This window comes from Pezoporus flaviventris, unplaced genomic scaffold, assembly GCF_033815535.1.
Source record: "Pezoporus flaviventris isolate CSIRO_AGI_PZ_B2104156 unplaced genomic scaffold, CSIRO_AGI_Pfla_v1 ptg000023l, whole genome shotgun sequence".
Lineage (NCBI taxonomy): Eukaryota > Metazoa > Chordata > Aves > Psittaciformes > Psittacidae > Pezoporus > Pezoporus flaviventris.
The window spans coordinates 12,323,068-12,340,157 of record NW_026892571.1 but is presented as its reverse complement, the minus strand read 5'-3'; the positions used below and the strand labels follow the sequence as shown (position 1 = coordinate 12,340,157).

At 45.0% G+C, this 17,090-nt stretch overlaps 2 protein-coding genes across 4 annotated transcripts; both read left to right on the top strand.

The window, feature by feature from the left end:
* Positions 1 to 98: 98 nt before the first annotated feature.
* Positions 99 to 4,670, top strand: THG1L (tRNA-histidine guanylyltransferase 1 like). 3 transcript variants are annotated; one of them, XM_061456803.1, is made up of 6 exons: positions 99 to 325; positions 1,230 to 1,406; positions 1,848 to 2,017; positions 2,716 to 2,804; positions 3,424 to 3,531; positions 4,502 to 4,670. In XM_061456803.1, exons 1-6 carry the CDS (start codon positions 129 to 131, stop codon positions 4,661 to 4,663), a joined length of 903 nt encoding a protein of 300 aa, XP_061312787.1. In that variant the 5' UTR covers positions 99 to 128; the 3' UTR covers positions 4,664 to 4,670. The 3 variants fall into 3 exon arrangements, with proteins under 3 accessions (XP_061312787.1, XP_061312788.1, XP_061312790.1); XM_061456804.1 differs by lacking the exon at positions 99 to 325 and having other exon boundaries at positions 1,275 to 1,406; positions 1,852 to 2,017; XM_061456806.1 differs by lacking the exon at positions 99 to 325 and having other exon boundaries at positions 1,340 to 1,406; positions 1,943 to 2,017.
* Positions 4,671 to 7,959: 3,289 nt separating this feature from the next.
* Positions 7,960 to 17,090, top strand: LSM11 (LSM11, U7 small nuclear RNA associated). The gene is made up of 4 exons (XM_061456802.1): positions 7,960 to 8,455; positions 12,599 to 12,738; positions 13,495 to 13,578; positions 14,981 to 17,090. The coding sequence occupies exons 1-4, from the start codon at positions 8,029 to 8,031 to the stop codon at positions 15,383 to 15,385; spliced, it is 1,056 nt and encodes a 351-aa protein (XP_061312786.1). The 5' UTR covers positions 7,960 to 8,028; the 3' UTR covers positions 15,386 to 17,090.

The window sequence follows — 17,090 nt, the reverse complement described above, 5'->3', positions numbered from 1 at the left end:
GTTGGCGGAGGCTCCGCCGCCGGTCACGCCCCGGGACGAGGCTGTAACCATAGAGAGGTCCGCCGAGACGCACAGAGGGGCTCCCCCGAGGGAGGGGTGTTCACCCCGCTTCCGTTTCCGCTCTGGTCATGCTGGGCTGCGGGCGGGCCGCTGGAGCTAAGGCGGCCGGGAGCGGGTGGTGGGCGTGCAGCTTGCGCGGCCGCTGCCGCCGCCTCCTGTCCATGGCGAAAAGCAAGTTCGAGTACGTGCGGGACTTCGAGGCGGACGATACCTGTCTGCCCAACTGCTGGATAGTGGTGCGGCTGGACGGCCGCAACTTCCACAGGTGAGGGCGGGCGGGCAGCTCATGGCCGGGGCGCTTCTGGCAGTGTGGTCGCTCTGGCGGCGCCTCAGCGAGTGGAGGGGGGGGACGGGTCCGGGGTACGGAGGCGCGAAGCCCTGGAGGCGCTGGGATGCTGGCTGTGAGTGCTGGGCCGAGAGAAGGGCCCCTGGCTGCCGCCATGCGGGAGTCTTGGCAACCCCCTGCCTGGCCTGGGCGGGTTCCGCAGGGTTAACAACTCCTCCTTTCCCCTCACCCCCAGAGTGAGGCCTTAGCTCTGCCTCTCCGATTGCTACCGGTGCTTTGCCTCCGAGGGCCATGGTTTGATTCATAACGGTGCCTTCGGCAGCGTGGTAGGGAAACGGTTATACCAGTGTCTGAGGGGAGCAGCAGTTGCTGGGGGAAGGCCAGCAACTGGTGTACAGCGGTTTTTATTTGTGTTTGGTGTCGGTGTCTGTGCGGCGTTCACCTTTTCTGGAGATCAATAGAACGCAGTTCTCAAGTGCTAGATGATGTATCCGTTGCTGGGGATTTGGTCTCTGGGTTTGTCAAAGAGTTCTGGTAAAGCTGTCAAGTTTTAAGAAGTAAATGATAATGTTGCCTGTATTGGATAGAGTGTAAAAGGCAGCATGGGAGAAAGTGAGTTTATATTTGTCATCCTTTCCAAGTGAAATACAGAACCCAGTCGTGAAAGACAAATAAGGCTGAGATACTGACAGGAAAGAGAATGGGTTATCCAGAGTGTATAAAAAGTTTTTTTGTTATTGCTTTTCATACCTGGAGCGAATTCTCTGTATTGACAGGATACTGGAAATCCATATTGATAGAAGGCAAATGTGAGGAAACTAAAAGGGATGTCATTTTTAGTGGCTTCTTAAGGGGTTCTTATTCAACCATTTTTGCTTTGAAGGTTTTCTGAGCAGCATGAGTTCAAAAAGCCAAATGATGACCGTGCTCTTCATCTGATGACCAAGTGTGCCCAGACAGTGATGGAAGAACTGGAGGATATTGCTATTGCTTATGGACAGAGTGATGAATACAGTTTTGTCTTCAAAAAGAAGAGTAAATGGTTTAAAAGAAGAGCAAGGTAACAGCTGCTTTGATGCTACATCTCTAAACCTCTAATTCTTTAGGTTTGTCTTTATCTACATACAAAAGTTAAGAGTTGGGCTGTGTTTGGGTGTATACAGTGTATCTAATTCAGGTTTTTCATGTGAAGGGTTTGCTAGTCATCCTTCAGGAAAATATGTTCAGTGATACAGAGATTTAGAAACAAAATTGATGATAGAAACGTTGGAAACAAGCATTGACAGAATAAACATTCTTTTAAGAAAATGTTACTTTTTCCAAACTTCCTTGATTCTCAGTACTTCCTGTTCTTCAGAAGACTGTCCTTGCTCATCTGTTGGGCTGTTAATTAAGAAATGTTGCTGTCCACCAGAACAATAGCTACTACACCTCAGATAATCACAGATACGAGTCACATTGATGTGTTTCTTTCTATTTCCTTTTGCTTTGTGTTTGCAAGCAAGTTCATGACTCATGTGGTCTCCCAGTTTGCCTCAAGTTACGTTTTCTATTGGAAGGATTACTTCAAGGACCAGCCACTTCTGTACCCACCAGGATTCGATGCCCGAATTGTGTTGTATCCCAGCAACCAGAATTTAAAGGACTACCTCAGCTGGAGACAAGCAGATTGTAAGTGTTTCTAGAAAACGGGTTTGTGCAGTTGAGTTGTCTTCATCTCTGAATACAAATGCCTTTATTGTCAGTGTATATAGGTATCAGCAGGTAGGGTGATAGCTTTAAATCAACAATATTAGCATCATTTTGTGCTTTGTATGGATACAGAAATACTGGCTGGAATTTTGAGCCTTCAGTTTACAACCATATTTGTTGCATCCTGGGAGTGAGTTCAGCGCAAGAAATATTTCAAATATTAATAGAATTAACTTACTGTTTTTTATGATCCAAGTTTGTTTAGCCAGGGGAATCTTGAAGAGATGTGGATGTTCAATCAGTGCTGTATATTCCACACCAGAACACACCTTTGGATTTACTTCCTAGGCGTTTGTTGGTAGCTAATCCCTATTGCTCAAATGAAGACAACTTAGATTACACAGAAACACTCTTCGCTCTCTGCTCTCACAGAAACAGTCTTCACTCTCTGCTCTCCAATTTCAGAATTACAAAGAAATGTGTCTTCTAGTAATTCTTATGATATGCAGTACCTTAAGAGTTAATCAGAAAGATCATATCATCTCTAGCAACTGGTATTATTAATTCTGTTTTTTTTTTTGGCTGTTTCTTGAGTACAGCTCTGAAACTAAAGCTCTTTTTTCCGAGTAGTCACTGAGGTTTGATAAATACTCTTTCTCTTTTCTCTTTTTCTGTAGGCCATATTAATAACCTTTATAATACAGTGTTTTGGATGCTTGTACAGCGAAGTGGTTTGACACCAGTGCAAGCACAGGATAGACTGCAGGTAAGAGTCTCTTTAGATCATGTTTTTTTCCAGCTCCAGAGAAAATGCTAAGATTTGTAAAGCTGCAATTGCCTACCCAGCAGCCATGGCTGGATTGTCTGTTCTTATAATAATAATTTTGTGGATGTAGATTCAACTTCTTCAATTGTACAGATGCTAACTTGATTGGAAAACACTGTCTTTTTGGACAAATATTGGTAGGATTTTAATCCTTCATTAGCAAGTTCAGAAAGCATAGAAATGTCATATAAACATCCAGTATATGTATGCATGAAGTATTATGGCAGGATTCAGCTAGTACTGATTCCCAGTCCCTTCTGTAGGATTTTGCCTGAACGTGCAGACTTGAGCAGATCATTTTCTCTTGGAGTCTGTTGACTTTTATCTCTTTGTCTGAAAGATGTAACCAAACAGACAACAAAACCTTCTCTGTATTAATATCCTCATTTGGCAGTTGGAAGTAATTCCTCTGTTGGAAGAGGTAGTTAAACCCTGTGACTTCAAGGTGAAAACCTGCCTAAATATCAGTCTTTCATCCAATGTTCCCCCTTTTTCTACCCTGGAGATTGAGTTTGTTTGTTTTTCTTTAAAAGTATTTTCTGTTTTCATTTCCCCTCAGGGGACTTTGGCTGGAGATAAGAATGAAATACTCTTTTCTGAATTCAACATCAACTACAACAATGAACCTCTGATGTACAGAAAAGGAACTGTCTTAGTATGGCAAAAGGTAAAAAGCTGTCTTCCCACTTGCTTCAAGCTCATGGTTTTAGTAGGGACACTATGGCAGATAAGCTGCACTGTAAGATCACCAGCTATATCCCAAATATATGTCTATGTATTTAACATATGTCTGTGTATTAACTAACCATATTTACCTTATAATGATGTGTGAGATGTGTAATTATTTTGGAGATATTTTTGAGAGATGTGTATCTATGAGCATAGCATAGAAACTGGTCTTTGAAATGTGACTTGGGTACAAATTATGACTGTTGAGCTAATAGATGTATCAATGGCTGAGGGCTGTTGGACTAGGTGATCTCCAGAGGTCCCTTACAACATGAATGATTCTGTGAATTACACAAGACTGATGTTTTTGCTAGACAAATCTACTTTGTTTAAGGAACTGTACCCGTGGTTTCTTGGTGTTACCAGTTTTGAAAATGCAGGAAGTATTCTGCTTCCTGAAAAACTACATTTTAATGACCGTTGTCATTTTGATATGATAATTGTTGGGGCTTGTGTCAGGCCCTTCTTCACAGGACTAGATCCCAGGTATTTCCACTGCAAAGGAATTCTGACCTTTTGGCCTACTGTTTCTTTGTTTGGCCTATTATTACTTCGTTTGACCTAATTGGATAGAGGCTTCCACCTGGGAATACATTCTACTTGTTCCTTATGCATATTTTTTTCTTGGTAATGACATTTGCATGATTTCCCATTTGCTTTATATAATTCCAAATTAAATACTGTGTTTTATTCAGGAACATTTGGAATCAGGTGACTTTGAAGGTCATTTCTTCAAGCCATGTGATGATGACATGCAGTTTCAGCTGCTCACGGTTGAACTGAGAATAGGCTTTCTTTCAAAAGATGCTATGTAGTGTGCATCCTTTTTCTGTAGCTTTGGTTCTTGTCCATTTGTGAATTTCCTCTGGAGTTTTTCCTGTGTGCTAATGTGTCAACTGTATTTTCAGGTTAATGAAGTCATGACTAAGAAAATGAAACTGCCCAAGGAAGCAGAAGAAAAGGAAGTTGAAGTGACTCGGACTAGGACTAAAGTTGTTCCCCTGCACTGTGACATTATCGGGGACCAGTTCTGGGAGGAATACCCTGAGATTCTGGATGAGGATAGTTAGTATCTCTGAGTATGCTGTCTGACGTACAAGGATATGCCCGGATGGAGAGCTAAAATCCTAGTAGATTTTGAATGTTAAGGAATCATAATTGAAGACTGCTCCTTTCTTGAACATGCGTATTTGTAGAAAAAGTGTACAGAAATGCCCTGCATTTCTATAGCATTTAAATGAAGTGTTTTACTGAACTGCCAAACTATAAAAAGGTTTGTGTATTTGAACAGCTCAAAGCAGAGGAGAAAATAATGCAGTTTTTTTTGTTTGTTTGTTTGTTTGTTTCAACTGCGATGGGCCAGAATAGGATCACAGAACAGTTTGGGTTGGAAGGGGCCTTAAAGATCATTGGCCTGGGTTCAGCTGTAGCAGTCATTTTTCTCTTTAGTAGTTGGTGCAGTGCTGTGTTTTTGGCTTTAGCCTGAGGACAGTGCTGTTAGCACCAGCTGAAGACTTTGGTGAGTCAAGTAACATTTACTCCGATCAAGGACTTTTCAGTCTTTTTCTCTGCCAGTGAGGAGGGGCAGGAGAAGCCAGGAGGAAACAGAGACAGGACACCTGACCCAAACTAGCCAAAGAGTTATGCTGTAGCACAGCATGTCATGCCCAGGATATAAACTGGACAGAGCTACCTGGAACGCCCAGATCGCTGCCAGGTTGGGCTGGGTATCGGTTGACGGATGGTGGGTGATTGTACTCTCACCCCTTGTTATTTCCCTTATCATTATTGTTACTGGTGGCAGCAGTAGTGGTTTTGTGTTATACCTTAGTTACGGGACTGTTCTTATCTCAACCCTACTGGCTGAGCTTAAACCATGCCAGTTCTTCTTGCCGGGTGTGCTGGTGCACGCCTGTAGTTCCATCTACTAATGTAGATTACATTATTATTATTATTATTACTAATGTATTATTATTACTAATGTAATCCATACATAGCCTCATGAATATGTATGCATGCCCAGGGACTATATAAGGATGTCTCCTGTAGCCATATGGGGACATCCCCCATGTCTCCCGGCACCGCAGTCAAGACAACCTGATTGTCAACTTGAAAACTCTGTTGGCAAGTTTGTGCCTGGACTTTTCTCCGAGTCCCATCCAACCTGGCCTTGAACACTGCCAGGGATGGGGCAGAATACTTCAACTGGCATTTAGTATTGAATTTCAAGGCTCATGTGTTTAATCAGATCAGTGCTAAGCTGTTTGCCTGCTCTGATCCTCACACAAAGGGAGTAGCCCAGCAGTTTTTTGTGATTTTCAAAGCTTTTGTCAAATGTACAGTTTTTTTATACTTTTGAAAAATAAAAATAATAATTTCTTCCCTGTTGTGTTTATTACTGGGCCTTTATTTTCCTGAGAATTTTACTAGTAATGGGTGAAAGTTGCAGAGAGGGGAATTAATAGTCAAGGTATGGTAGAGATTTGAAGTCTGTTAGGCCATGGGCAGTACACACTGTGTTCTCCTCTTCTGTGCCCGGCAGCAGAGTTGGTGTGTGTCTCCTGCTGGGCAGCAGAGTGAAAAGTGGTACCACTGGAAATTCTGGTGCCTGCAAAGAGGCCGCTGAACCAGTTTTGTACTGCTGTCTTCTGATTTTCCTGGGGATGACACAAGACAGTGCTCCTGACAGTACGGGTTAGAGGGAAAACAATCAATTAATTAATCAAACAGTTAAATCCATACAACCTCTCTGAGCCGAGATAGTTCTGCCAAGGTAAAGGAGCTTGTCCCAGTGCAGCTGGGATTGGAGAGAAACAACCTATTTCAGTATAGAAATACAACTATAATGATAGAACAGGTATTTATAAGGATATTACTGCTAGAACAGCAATTGGGCACGCTGCTGCTAAGGGAGAGACAGGCAGGAGTTGGGACTGGCCATAAAACTGGAAGCAAAGGCTAAGGTGGGACTGAATTAGTTACCCATGAATTTGTACAGCAGCCTGCTCTCTGTTTCCTTTTTTCTTCCCCCAGGAAGAACTTACACATTTAAGGCGATGTGTATTTGGGTTTGGTTTTGTTTTTTAAAAGCCACCCACAAGGTGCTGATGTAAACTACACCTTTGTAGGTTCTTCCTGAGATTAAACGATGACCCAATGTGCTGCTGATATCACAGGGCTTCCCTTTCACGGCTGTGTTGTTTAACATGAAGCAGACTCTGTGGGAGAATGGGGATAGAATTTCCTTTGGAGAATGGGATGTGTAATTCCCAGGAAGAGGATATGAGGGATTATGAGAGGATGATTCCAGATGAATCATTGCACTCACCATTGACCCTTAAGCCCTTCCTGTTTGCATGTTGATTTGGGGTTTACTTTCCTTTGAGATGCTGTGTGTTGCTATCTGTTGCCTGACTTGGGACGTTACATCTAAAGCAACTGTTCCAGAGGTGGTAACAGCTGGATTTTGAAGTCAAAGTTTTAGATTAAGAAATTTGGCAACCATGATTCATGCATGGAAAGTATTATGTACCTTTTTTGTCTTCTATGACTACCTGATCCATAAATACACTGTGGAATGTATGTACATGATATGTGTGTATATTAGGTCATCCTTACAATAATACATAAATGCATCTGCGTGCATATGGACGCAGACTTTAGAACCAACATACGGATTAGCTGAAGAACCATACCCTTTGATTTGCATTAATATAAATGCTGGAGAAAGAAAATCCCTGTGCTGTTGTCATGCGTCAAGTCGTTTCGGCGACTTTGTAGCTGTAGGGGGAAATAAATCTCCCCAAGGCTCAAGCAGCAGACAGGTGTTAGCACCACACACAGCTCAACCTGCGGCCTGTGCCTGTAGGGATTTCTACGGCTGCAGCAGTCCCGTACGGTGACCCAGTAAGGAGTCCTTCCGTAACAGGAACCACAAACGTACAGGACCCAGGTCTGGAAGATTAATGGGAGGCGATGGAATCCGTCTCAGTAAAACTGCTTTGCAGCATTAACACACGGGGCCTTGCTGTTCCTGTGCTTTACACCCTTTTTACGGGTTAAAATGCAAACTCCCTTGCAACCACCGTTTGCCCAGGTGCTATTTCATGGCCAGGGCGGTGCCGTTCGTTCCCTGCGCGGCGGCGATCTCCTACATCAGCTGTGGGGCTGCAGAGGGAAACCCGGTGCTGCACGGCGCCACGGGCCGAGGGCAGCCGTAGAACGCCGCACTTGGCGCGGCTCCTTGCGCGGGCGCGGCCGACTCCGCCCCTCGGCCCGCCCCGGACGCGGGCGGTGCTCCGCGGCCTCTGCCCTCCCTTCCCCGCGCAGCGCGGGACCCGCTAAGGTTGTGCGGCCGCAGGGGGGGCTCTCCGGACGGGACGGCAGTGCCCCCTGGCGGCAGCGGGGTGCCCCGGGCCCCTGCCCGCAGCCCGGCATGGAGGAGGAGGAGGGTGCCGCGGGCGGCGCGGAGCCGCGGCATCCGCGCCGCCGGGTCGGAAGCGAGCGCTGCCCCAGCCCCAGCCGCTTGGACGTGAGCTCCAGCCGCTTCGACCCGCTGCTGGCGCTGTACTCGGCCAGCACGCCGCTGCCCTTCCCCTCCGCGCCCTGCTTCAACAACCTCGCCGAGTACGAGAGCTTCCAGCGCGGCCTGCTCCGCCCGCGGGGCCGCCGCTCCGCTCCCTCTCGCCGCGGCCCGCCCGCTTCCCGCTCCGCCCGCCGGGGCCCGCCCGCCGCCGACCCCGAGCGCATCCAGCGCCTCCGCAGCCTCATGGTCAACGCGGGCCACGAGCAGGAGGCGGCCGAGGGCGGGGGCACGGCCCGGCGCCGGCGGGCACCGCGCAACGTCCTCACCAGGATGCCCCGTAAGTGCGGGCGGACACGGAGGGGTGCTGCGGTGGGGAAGGGAGCGCGGGGCGGCTGCAGGCAGGGCTGGAGGGCGTGAAGGCGCGGGTCTGGGCCGGGTGCTGAGGGGGGAACGCTGTAGGAGCTGAGCCGTGGGGTCGAGGGATGCGGCGGGGCCCGGGTGTGGCCGGAGGCGTGGAGCTGGGATGGAGTTTGGGGAGTTGGGAGGTTGTGTTCTGGAGGAGGCGGCGGTTGGGGGACAATGGATGTGGGTGGTGGGGAAGGGGCAGGGCTGGAATCCGGGTGGAAAACGGTGCTTGTGTGTTAGGTGAGAGAGCGGGGAAACCGTGTGCGTATGAGGAGCGGTGAACTTCACAGGAGTGCTTATTCAGAGATGACACTCGCTATGGTAACGTGCTGCTCAGCTGTGTGGTTGATTATGTTGATCCTCTTGATTGAAGGAAAAAAGGGTGCGATACTGCTGTGCTTTTGAAAGTGCACTTTTTAAACCAGGAATCAGATTTGAGCCCGTTCAGCTCGTGACTAAATCATAATAACCTCGGCATGAGTCTGTAGCACACTGCTATATATATCTTAGTTACTAACTGTATGTCTCAGGGGCATAAATACAGTGCTGGCATTTCTAATACCATGATGGTAGGACAGTGGTGGGAGGCTGGAGGCAGCTGTGATGCTGATACAAGTTTCTCCTGTAAATCTGTGGGTGCAGTCAGGACGATAGCCCCTGCACGTGAAGGGGTGCAATTCGTGTGCCAACGCAAGCATCAGCTGGCATTGCTATCAAATGAGATGTAGCTTTAGTGCACTTAATTAAACACATTGTGTGTTTTTTGGAATCAAAATATCTCTTCTAATCACCAGCATCACTTTAATGATGTTGTTCTATAAAGGCAAAGCCCAGAATGTTCAGTCCTCAGTGCCCAAAGCAGAACTTTGTCCTTGCTTAGACGTCAAAGCATAATGTATTCACTGCTGTAGGCACTGCATGATGCTAATGTCCCATCAACTTAGCATTCTGCACAAATGCAGAGGCTCTGTTGGTGTAGGATTTCCAGATGAACTGACCTTAAATACTGATTTAGCATCCTAAATGGATGCTGTGATGGAATTGGGGAAAGAAAAAAACCAAACCCAACCCAACTGTGAAAATTAACTTTAATGGTGGTCTAGCAAATAAATTACGTGGTTCCATTAAGAGCACATACTTAATATGCACACATCTAAGGCTGGGCAGCATGGACTTTGAAGCAGACTGGCACAACTGCCATGAAAAGTGCTATTCAGCAGTCTGGAGAGCTTTAAGAATAACTTTCCTGTAAGCAGGGGGTCTGTCTGCACTGCAGATGGGCCCACATTTGAAGCCTGGGTTCTGAGGTGGTGGCTGCGTCTGAAAGTAACTGATGGGTGGTTTGCTGCATCCTTGTGCTCCCAGGTAGCAGTGACAAGGTACGATGTGTTCCCTAAATTCAGTGGGTCAGAAGTGTAAAATGGAGCTAACGTTTTGCCTGTCACAAGACATGATTTCAGATGCAGCCACAAAAGTGAGAAGGAAGCTGCTTGAGCAGTGCCTGTGTTGGATCAGTTCAGGAGAAGCTATTCCTAATTAACTTTGCATTGACCAAAGGGGCAGAGAACTCATGTGCAGGTGGTTAATGCAGAGCAGTTAGAAAGGCCTTTGGTAGTGCTCTGGGTTATTTCAGCTGTTCTCATTTGCTTTGCTATTATTGCTTGGGTTTGGTTTTGTTTTTAATCTTGCCTCTTAAAACCTTGCCCTGAGGACAGGGACTTGAACTTCACCAGAGTTTGTATCTTTATTTTCTCCCTCCTGGGGTACTCACCCTCTGGCTTGCAGTAATTTATTAGCTATTCTTCAGAATCCTGGTATTAAGCATGTGCTTACTGTACACAAATAGGGATTGGGTTTAGAGTACAAAACCAACCAGGTACATCCTTCCTTGTGGATTGAAAACCTATTCATCCTGGTACATAACAGCATCAGCAGCCACAGGCAACTCTATCTATGTGCAGAGCCTGGTCACCCCAGGCTTTGCTGCTTGCAGAAGAGCAGAAATGAATTCCTTTCGTTGCTGGTTTTATTGTTTTGCCAGAAGTGGATGTCAGATTGTTTAAAGGCTTTTGGATTCTGTGTTCTGCCCTTTTGATCAAGTGAAGTTGAAGGTTTGCCCTGGTGAAGCTGCAAGGGCAAGTGGAAGAGTGTGTCTTGTCTAGGTTTGGTAGAGCCGCAGTGTTCTCCACCAGGCCTAATGGGGTGCTGACAGTCAAAGGCATAGTTGGGAATATAGACAGGATGTGGATTTTCACAAGAAGTTGTAGATAAACTTCCTGTATAAAGGGAGCATTGGAATTTAAAATCTGACTCTGATAAGATGCTGTAGATTGTCAGAATTGGGTAGAAAGAAAGAGTGTTTTCTGATTAAAAGCATCCATCTGATGATGCGATGGTGTCACCTGTGGTTCCTGCACATCCAGAACATCAGTTCCTCATCACTTTGGCTGAAAGAAGCAGAGAGACTTGTGAAAAGGCCCCCACAGGCAGAGCTGGGAGGTACTGAGGCAGCTTATGCTCTGTGTGAAAGCAGTTTTCTCCAGCTACCCAGCTGGAGAGGGCTGGCAAGACAACAGTGGATCTCAAAAGATAAATGTTGTTAGGTTAATTCAGAGGCAACTGCTTTAGCTTTCCCTGCTGTGGCTAAGAATTACCATGCAGGCAAACACCGCAGATCAGCTGTCATATGGCAACGCTTTACACTCACAGGATGTATCTTCTAGCGTGCAAATCAGGCCTTGAATGCGTGGTCCCTAAAGCACAAGGCGAGAGATCATCCCTGACTCAGATATTTTATTAATATGAAGAACCATGTGAGATTTTAGACCAGTGTTTTTCCCTGGCTCTCAGAAGGAATTGTACAGCAACCCTGGGGCTGTGTTTGCACAAGCAAATGAGTAGCTGTAATTTAGCACTGGAATGACTTTGCTGTGGTGTAGGTGGAAGTTGTAAAGTAAATAATATCTACCCCTCCAGGTAATTTACACTTGCAGAGATTTTCTAGTGTGCAGATAAGGCGTGTTCCTATCAGATAAGCTGTATGTTTTCCTGAATCCCATTGTGCCGAAAAGGGGCTGACAAGAAGTCTGGATGGGGACTTCTTACAGGGCATGTAGTGACAGGACAAGGGGGAATGGCTTTAATCTGAAAGAGGGGAGTTTCAGATTGGATACCGGGGGGAAGGAATCACTGAGGGTAGCACTGGCACATGTTGCGTAGAGATGCCGTGGCTACCCTATCCCTGGCAGTGTTCAAGGCCAGGCTGGATGGGGCTTGGAGCAACCTGCACACATGGAAGGTGTCCCTGCCCATGGCAGGGGCTTCAACTGGATGAGCTTAAAGGGTCTTTCCAACCCAAACCAGTCTGGGATTAGTGCTCTGTGGGTTAGCTGGTTTCATCGATGACTGTTGCGTAGAGTAATTTCTTTTCTTTGCCGCAAAGACTTGTGCATCTTTGAAGGGTGTTCTGCTGCCTGCTGAAAGTTCAACTGAAACAATCCATTTTCATCAGTTTAAACAGATCTGGTTTAGTTAGTTGAAGATCTTTGAGTCAGTCATTGTTTCAGAAATCGTGTAAAGAAAAGGAACACACCTGATACAGTAGTTTATTGAGTAAAGTGCCTAAGCTGAGGTAGCCTTAACTAGGCACTGTCTTCATAACTCACTCTGCCTCTGTGAATGTTCTTTTCCCTCTGAACCACTTCTGCTTAAGGTTAGCATTACTTTGCATGTTTCTGAAATGCAGCAGGAAGATTTTCAGATGAGGCTGTTTTGGCTGTGAGTTATGTAAAGCGAAGCCTTCATATTTTCTGAAGTCTTTGCTGTCCCACTGTAAGAAGAGTCTAAAAGAAGATGGTCTAGTAATGACAACTGCAGTGCATTACAGTGCTCCAGGGCTTCTCTTTTCTCTTGCTGTGAAGACAAGTGTTGTGCCAAGATCTGCTGTACTTCCACTCTATGTCTATAGGAATATACATAGTATATTCTTACATATATTTTTAGACACACATATGTATATACATATGTTTATGTATGTATTTTGTTGAAAACCTGTGTTGTTCTCTTTGTGGTTTAGTCCATGAAGGCAGCCCACTGGGGGAACTTCATCGCTGTGTCCGAGATGGTGTAAGAATCAATGTCCATATCCGCACTTTCAAAGGACTTCGTGGAGTCTGCACAGGTTTTTTGGTTGCATTTGACAAGTTCTGGAATATGGTAATTACTTTTCATTTAGTTATTGTATCCTTGATTTATAACTGGTATATTGAAAACTTGAAATTTGTGATAGGTTTGAGCAAACTACACTGTGAGAGGATTAATGTGGTATTGTGGTTCATAAAACTAATTTGCTCTTGCACCGAGGGCTGGGTTACAGGTGAAAGTGGTGCCTGGTGTTGGATTGGTACATCTGAGAGTAGCCATCTTAGAGAAGTTTTAGGTGAGAGAGGAGCTTTGAAGAGTTCCCAAGATCTTCAAAGGTTTTGTATAAGAATTCAAGAAGGTGGAATATGAGGAATATAAGAAGCTTCCGAAGCTTTCTCTGCAGAACCCAATCTTCTTATAGTCATAGCCACTTCTTTGTTTTCTTTCACTAGCATGTCATTGGGATGTCAGCGACAAAAGCTTTTCCTTGTGTTCCACCTCATGAAGATTTTAAAGACAGCGATGGAAAAACAGCTATTAAATATTTGTGAGCATGGAGCTGTGAAAAGTTTGGAAGTGGGGAGTGGGGGTGGATTTTGCAGGTTCACAGAGATTTTGCAAGTAGTGCAGGACAGATGCCAGGCTTTGCTGCTGCTTTTGTAGCTCACTACAACTTGGATGATTAAGAAACCAGCTTCAAAGCACAGCTTGTTCCTGGGATGGTTTTTCTCTTAGAACGTAATTCCATAGTGCTGTGACGCAAAGCTGGTCCAGAGCTTCTTCATGTTTTCTTTTAATCTTGACCTTTCTGTTTCTTCTGTCTTCTAGGCCCTGACAGATGTAGATGAGACATACAGAAAACCAGTGATGGGCAAAGCGTTCTACGCAGAGCCTCAGCTCTCACTAACCAGGGTAGGTAGCCATCTCCAGCTCTCATTTGCCTTTTTAGTGTCTCCTTTTTCAAAGCAGTAAAAGGGGAGCATTGATTGGAAGACTGTATTTATATTTCAGTACTTTACCTCCTTTTATTACAGATGACTGCAAAAATGACTTGAACTGGTTTTCAGATCAGAACAAAGCAGTTTTCTGACCTTTTTGAAATTTGGTCATAGTTCAGTGTTAGAGAAGTTCTACTTTGGAGTTGCTAATATCAGATCACAGTTGCTACCACTGTGTAGTGCAACATGCTGACATTCTATAAGATCACTCTGGGTTTTGATTTGTTCAGTGCATTCTGCTGCACCTATGATTGATCTGGTTCACATTTGTCCTGTGCACGTTTGGCAGTGCATTACTTCGACACCCATGTTCATGGAGTGGCAGTTTTTGTCTCCACCTAATGAAACAGTACATCTCTGTGGTCAGTTGAACTTCTGGTCTAGGTACTATGAAGCCCAAGATTTGGGACATTGCTCTGAAGCAAGACACTCTCTAGGATCCAGCTACAAAAATGATGTGTATGAAGTTGAGAACTGAAGAGATGATAGATGAAATTCTGAACAATGAAGGGGAAGAAAAGATGTGTCAGAGCTGTGCCTATTGAATGGCAGAGCTCTGGGCCTTTCAAACATCAGAGAAGTGTCATAAAAACACTTAAATGATTTCATTATGAGGAATTTACTTTCAAACTCCTGCCATTTCAATCTGTTTTCTGATAGATCCCACCCTTCCTCTTTTAAAGATTAGTTAAAAATAATCAAGTTGCCATTGTTCCTTCATCCACTCTCACAGGGATTGGTGTTCTGTCCTGTTGCTGGGAAAGGGACAGGCTAACCGAGAATCTTCTTCATTTGTCTGTATTTCATAAAAGTTTGCCTGCTGCCAGAGTAAAAGCAGTTTCTTTTCCAGTTTCAGCACATGTATCCTTAGATTAATGAGCTCATACAGTGCTCTGGATCTGTTGCTCTAGCTTTTATTATTTTTCTATTGTTTGCGGCCTGCTCATGTCCCAGAATACCCGCATGGCATGATTTAGTTTGTTTTGGGGAACACAAAAGGTCCATCATGGGGCAGCTTGGTAACTGTCTGTCGGTCTGGACCAAAGTTAAATGCAAACACATCAGTATTGCTTCCCAAATTAAATTCCTTGGTGCTCACATGAAGGCACTCATGTGCATGCAGCAGATGCATTCACCTTATGTCACTGGTGGACTTTGGCAAGAAAACATAGTCTTTATTGCTGGTAAAGATTCCTCACTCATTATTGTATTGTGAGCTCTGATTTGGGATTGTAGATGCAAATACCACATAGTAATGCTGAACAAGCACCTCTTGTTTTATGAATGTGGTCATATACACAAATGCTCTTTTACAGCTGTTTAACAGACTCAAGCTGCAGGATTCCTCAGTAAAGAAGGGAGCTGACTCAAAGACTGTCTCAGAGGAGCTAGCCCTGACAAATGACTCTCAGATGCTGGGGTCGAAAGCTGGATCAGGACGAGGGAGAGCAGAAGATGAGCGTGAGAGGCAGAAACGCTTGGGCAGAGCTGGAGAAAAGAAGATGCCAGGTGACAGTTCACATCTGACTGCCAGAGGTGAAGCTGATGTGGGCAGCGGGACTGCCCGCACAGAGGGTGCCAGTGCTGGTGGTACCCGTACAAGAAGCCAGTCACGGAGAAAAAGGCGGCCCAAAGTGGATTATCAGCAGGTGTTCACACGTCACATAAACCAGATCTTTATTCGAGGAGAGAATGTCCTGCTTGTCCATTTAGCACATTGACTTAGCTGAGCCTTTGTCAGTGTATTTATTTGATAGCATGAATTGCCGCTGCAGCTCACATCGCTATTTAGCATTCTCGTTAAGTATGATGGTACTGTGACTGGTTTCCCATTGCCATAACAAGATAGGGGAAATAATTCTAACTGGAGCATCCTGAACTTGATGCCAAAGCAGCCCCCTTAGATCTCTGTTGGGGATTTCTGTTGCTGACGGGGTCAGAAATGCAGTTGTTTCTGTGAGATGGGCACAGATCCTACTGCTCCTTAAAAAGAAGCTAAACAGAGAGGGCTGGAAGAGAATATTGGTGTACTCGGCTACAGGAGCTAATTGTGGCCCACATTTAAGGAGCTTAAGGTTTTTGTTTGCATGTTCTGAGTAATCTCAAAAGAAGGTTGCTAATGAAACTGATAGTTTATCTGCTGCTGTTACATGGATGTTCTCTTTTCCAGACAGTTCTGACAGTCATTTTGGAAGTATGAAAAGGTGGAGTGATGTGCTACTTGGTGGCTATTAGCTGCTTCTTCAGTTAGCTCTCTAATGCCCTGTATGATAGAAAGCCTCTCAACTGAAAACTACTCTTTTTCTCTGAATAATGGAAGGACATTAATTTGTTTTTACAATGTCAAAGCTTGGGCTTCTGGTTTTGTATGCTGTGCTTTAGCCCTGTGTCACCAGCAAGCAGCTAATGTAGCTGATCCACAGGCCTCCATATTTGGAGTTTCTCTGTAAATATTGTGGTTGCAGATGGCAAATTGTACTTCCATATTTCACCCATTTGCTACTTGGTGTAATAGTGAAGTTTGCAAAGATGTCATTTTTCTTCTCAGATTTAAGTGTTTGTGCTGGGCACAACTGTACTGTATCTAAGCGCCTTTCAAGTTCCCTCTATTGAAACTAGAGGTGCTGTGTTTCCAGCAGCTCTTACGGAGGAGAAATCTTCATGGGTCTTTCCTATCCATGTGAATGATGTATCATCTAATTCCATTTAAACTGAGCTTTGGAGGTGCGCTTACAAATGTTTTGAAGTATAAAAGTCAAAGTCAGCTTATCATATAACTGCTTTCCAAGAGAGCTACATGTAGAAGTTTGAGGGTAAATGAAGCTGTTACATTATCTAGTCTATTCCCTTAGTTGTGAAAGGACAGTAGATTTCATACTGCTATTCCTATATTCATCTCAGCTGACTTACGCTTTGTGTTTAAGATGAAGTTGGGAAATTGCTTTATAGTAGGGCTTGTGTTGCATATAGAGGTCGTAAGTCTTCAAACTGGTTGACATGTACTCTCAGTGACATGTATTTCTGTTGCTGCAAATGCAACATGCTGCTTGCTTGTCATTAGGGGTATGTCTGGGGTTTGGGTGGATTACAGAAATCGTTTAGCAGGAGTTTCTGGACACACAAAGCAGCTGGATGCCTCTGGGGGAGCCTGAAACTTTTATGGCAATGTTTCAGATGACAAGGGCCCCTGAGCTGCAAACCCAAGTTCAGCCTGGGACAGAAGTGCCTCAGAATAAAACGTACTGTTGGCAAATCAGTTTCATCAGAGGGGGTAAGGAAAGAATATCTACAGTTTCTTGTTATACATAACTTTATTGGTGTCATCCCTTCCTGCTATGATCTGAGACTGGGCACTGAAAAGATTCTTCTCTTGAAGGTTCTTGTTTCCTCTCCTTTTAGTGCTGTTCTTGGTTGTGTTTTCATGTG

What these genes read in the sequence shown, in the direction of transcription:
- THG1L (XM_061456803.1), top strand. Translation starts at nt 129, where the DNA reads ATGCTGGGCTGCGGGCGGGCCGCTGGAGCTAAGGCGGCCGGGAGCGGG. An exon ending in TGGTTTAAAAGAAGAGCAAG is followed by an intron (nt 1,407 to 1,847) that starts GTAACAGCTGCT and finishes TGTGTTTGCAAG; the next exon opens with CAAGTTCATGACTCATGTGG. An exon ending in CAGCTGGAGACAAGCAGATT is followed by an intron (nt 2,018 to 2,715) that starts GTAAGTGTTTCT and finishes CTTTTTCTGTAG; the next exon opens with GCCATATTAATAACCTTTAT.
- LSM11 (XM_061456802.1), top strand. Translation starts at nt 8,029, where the DNA reads ATGGAGGAGGAGGAGGGTGCCGCGGGCGGCGCGGAGCCGCGGCATCCG. An exon ending in CGTCCTCACCAGGATGCCCC is followed by an intron (nt 8,456 to 12,598) that starts GTAAGTGCGGGC and finishes TTTGTGGTTTAG; the next exon opens with TCCATGAAGGCAGCCCACTG. An exon ending in TTGACAAGTTCTGGAATATG is followed by an intron (nt 12,739 to 13,494) that starts GTAATTACTTTT and finishes TCTGTCTTCTAG; the next exon opens with GCCCTGACAGATGTAGATGA.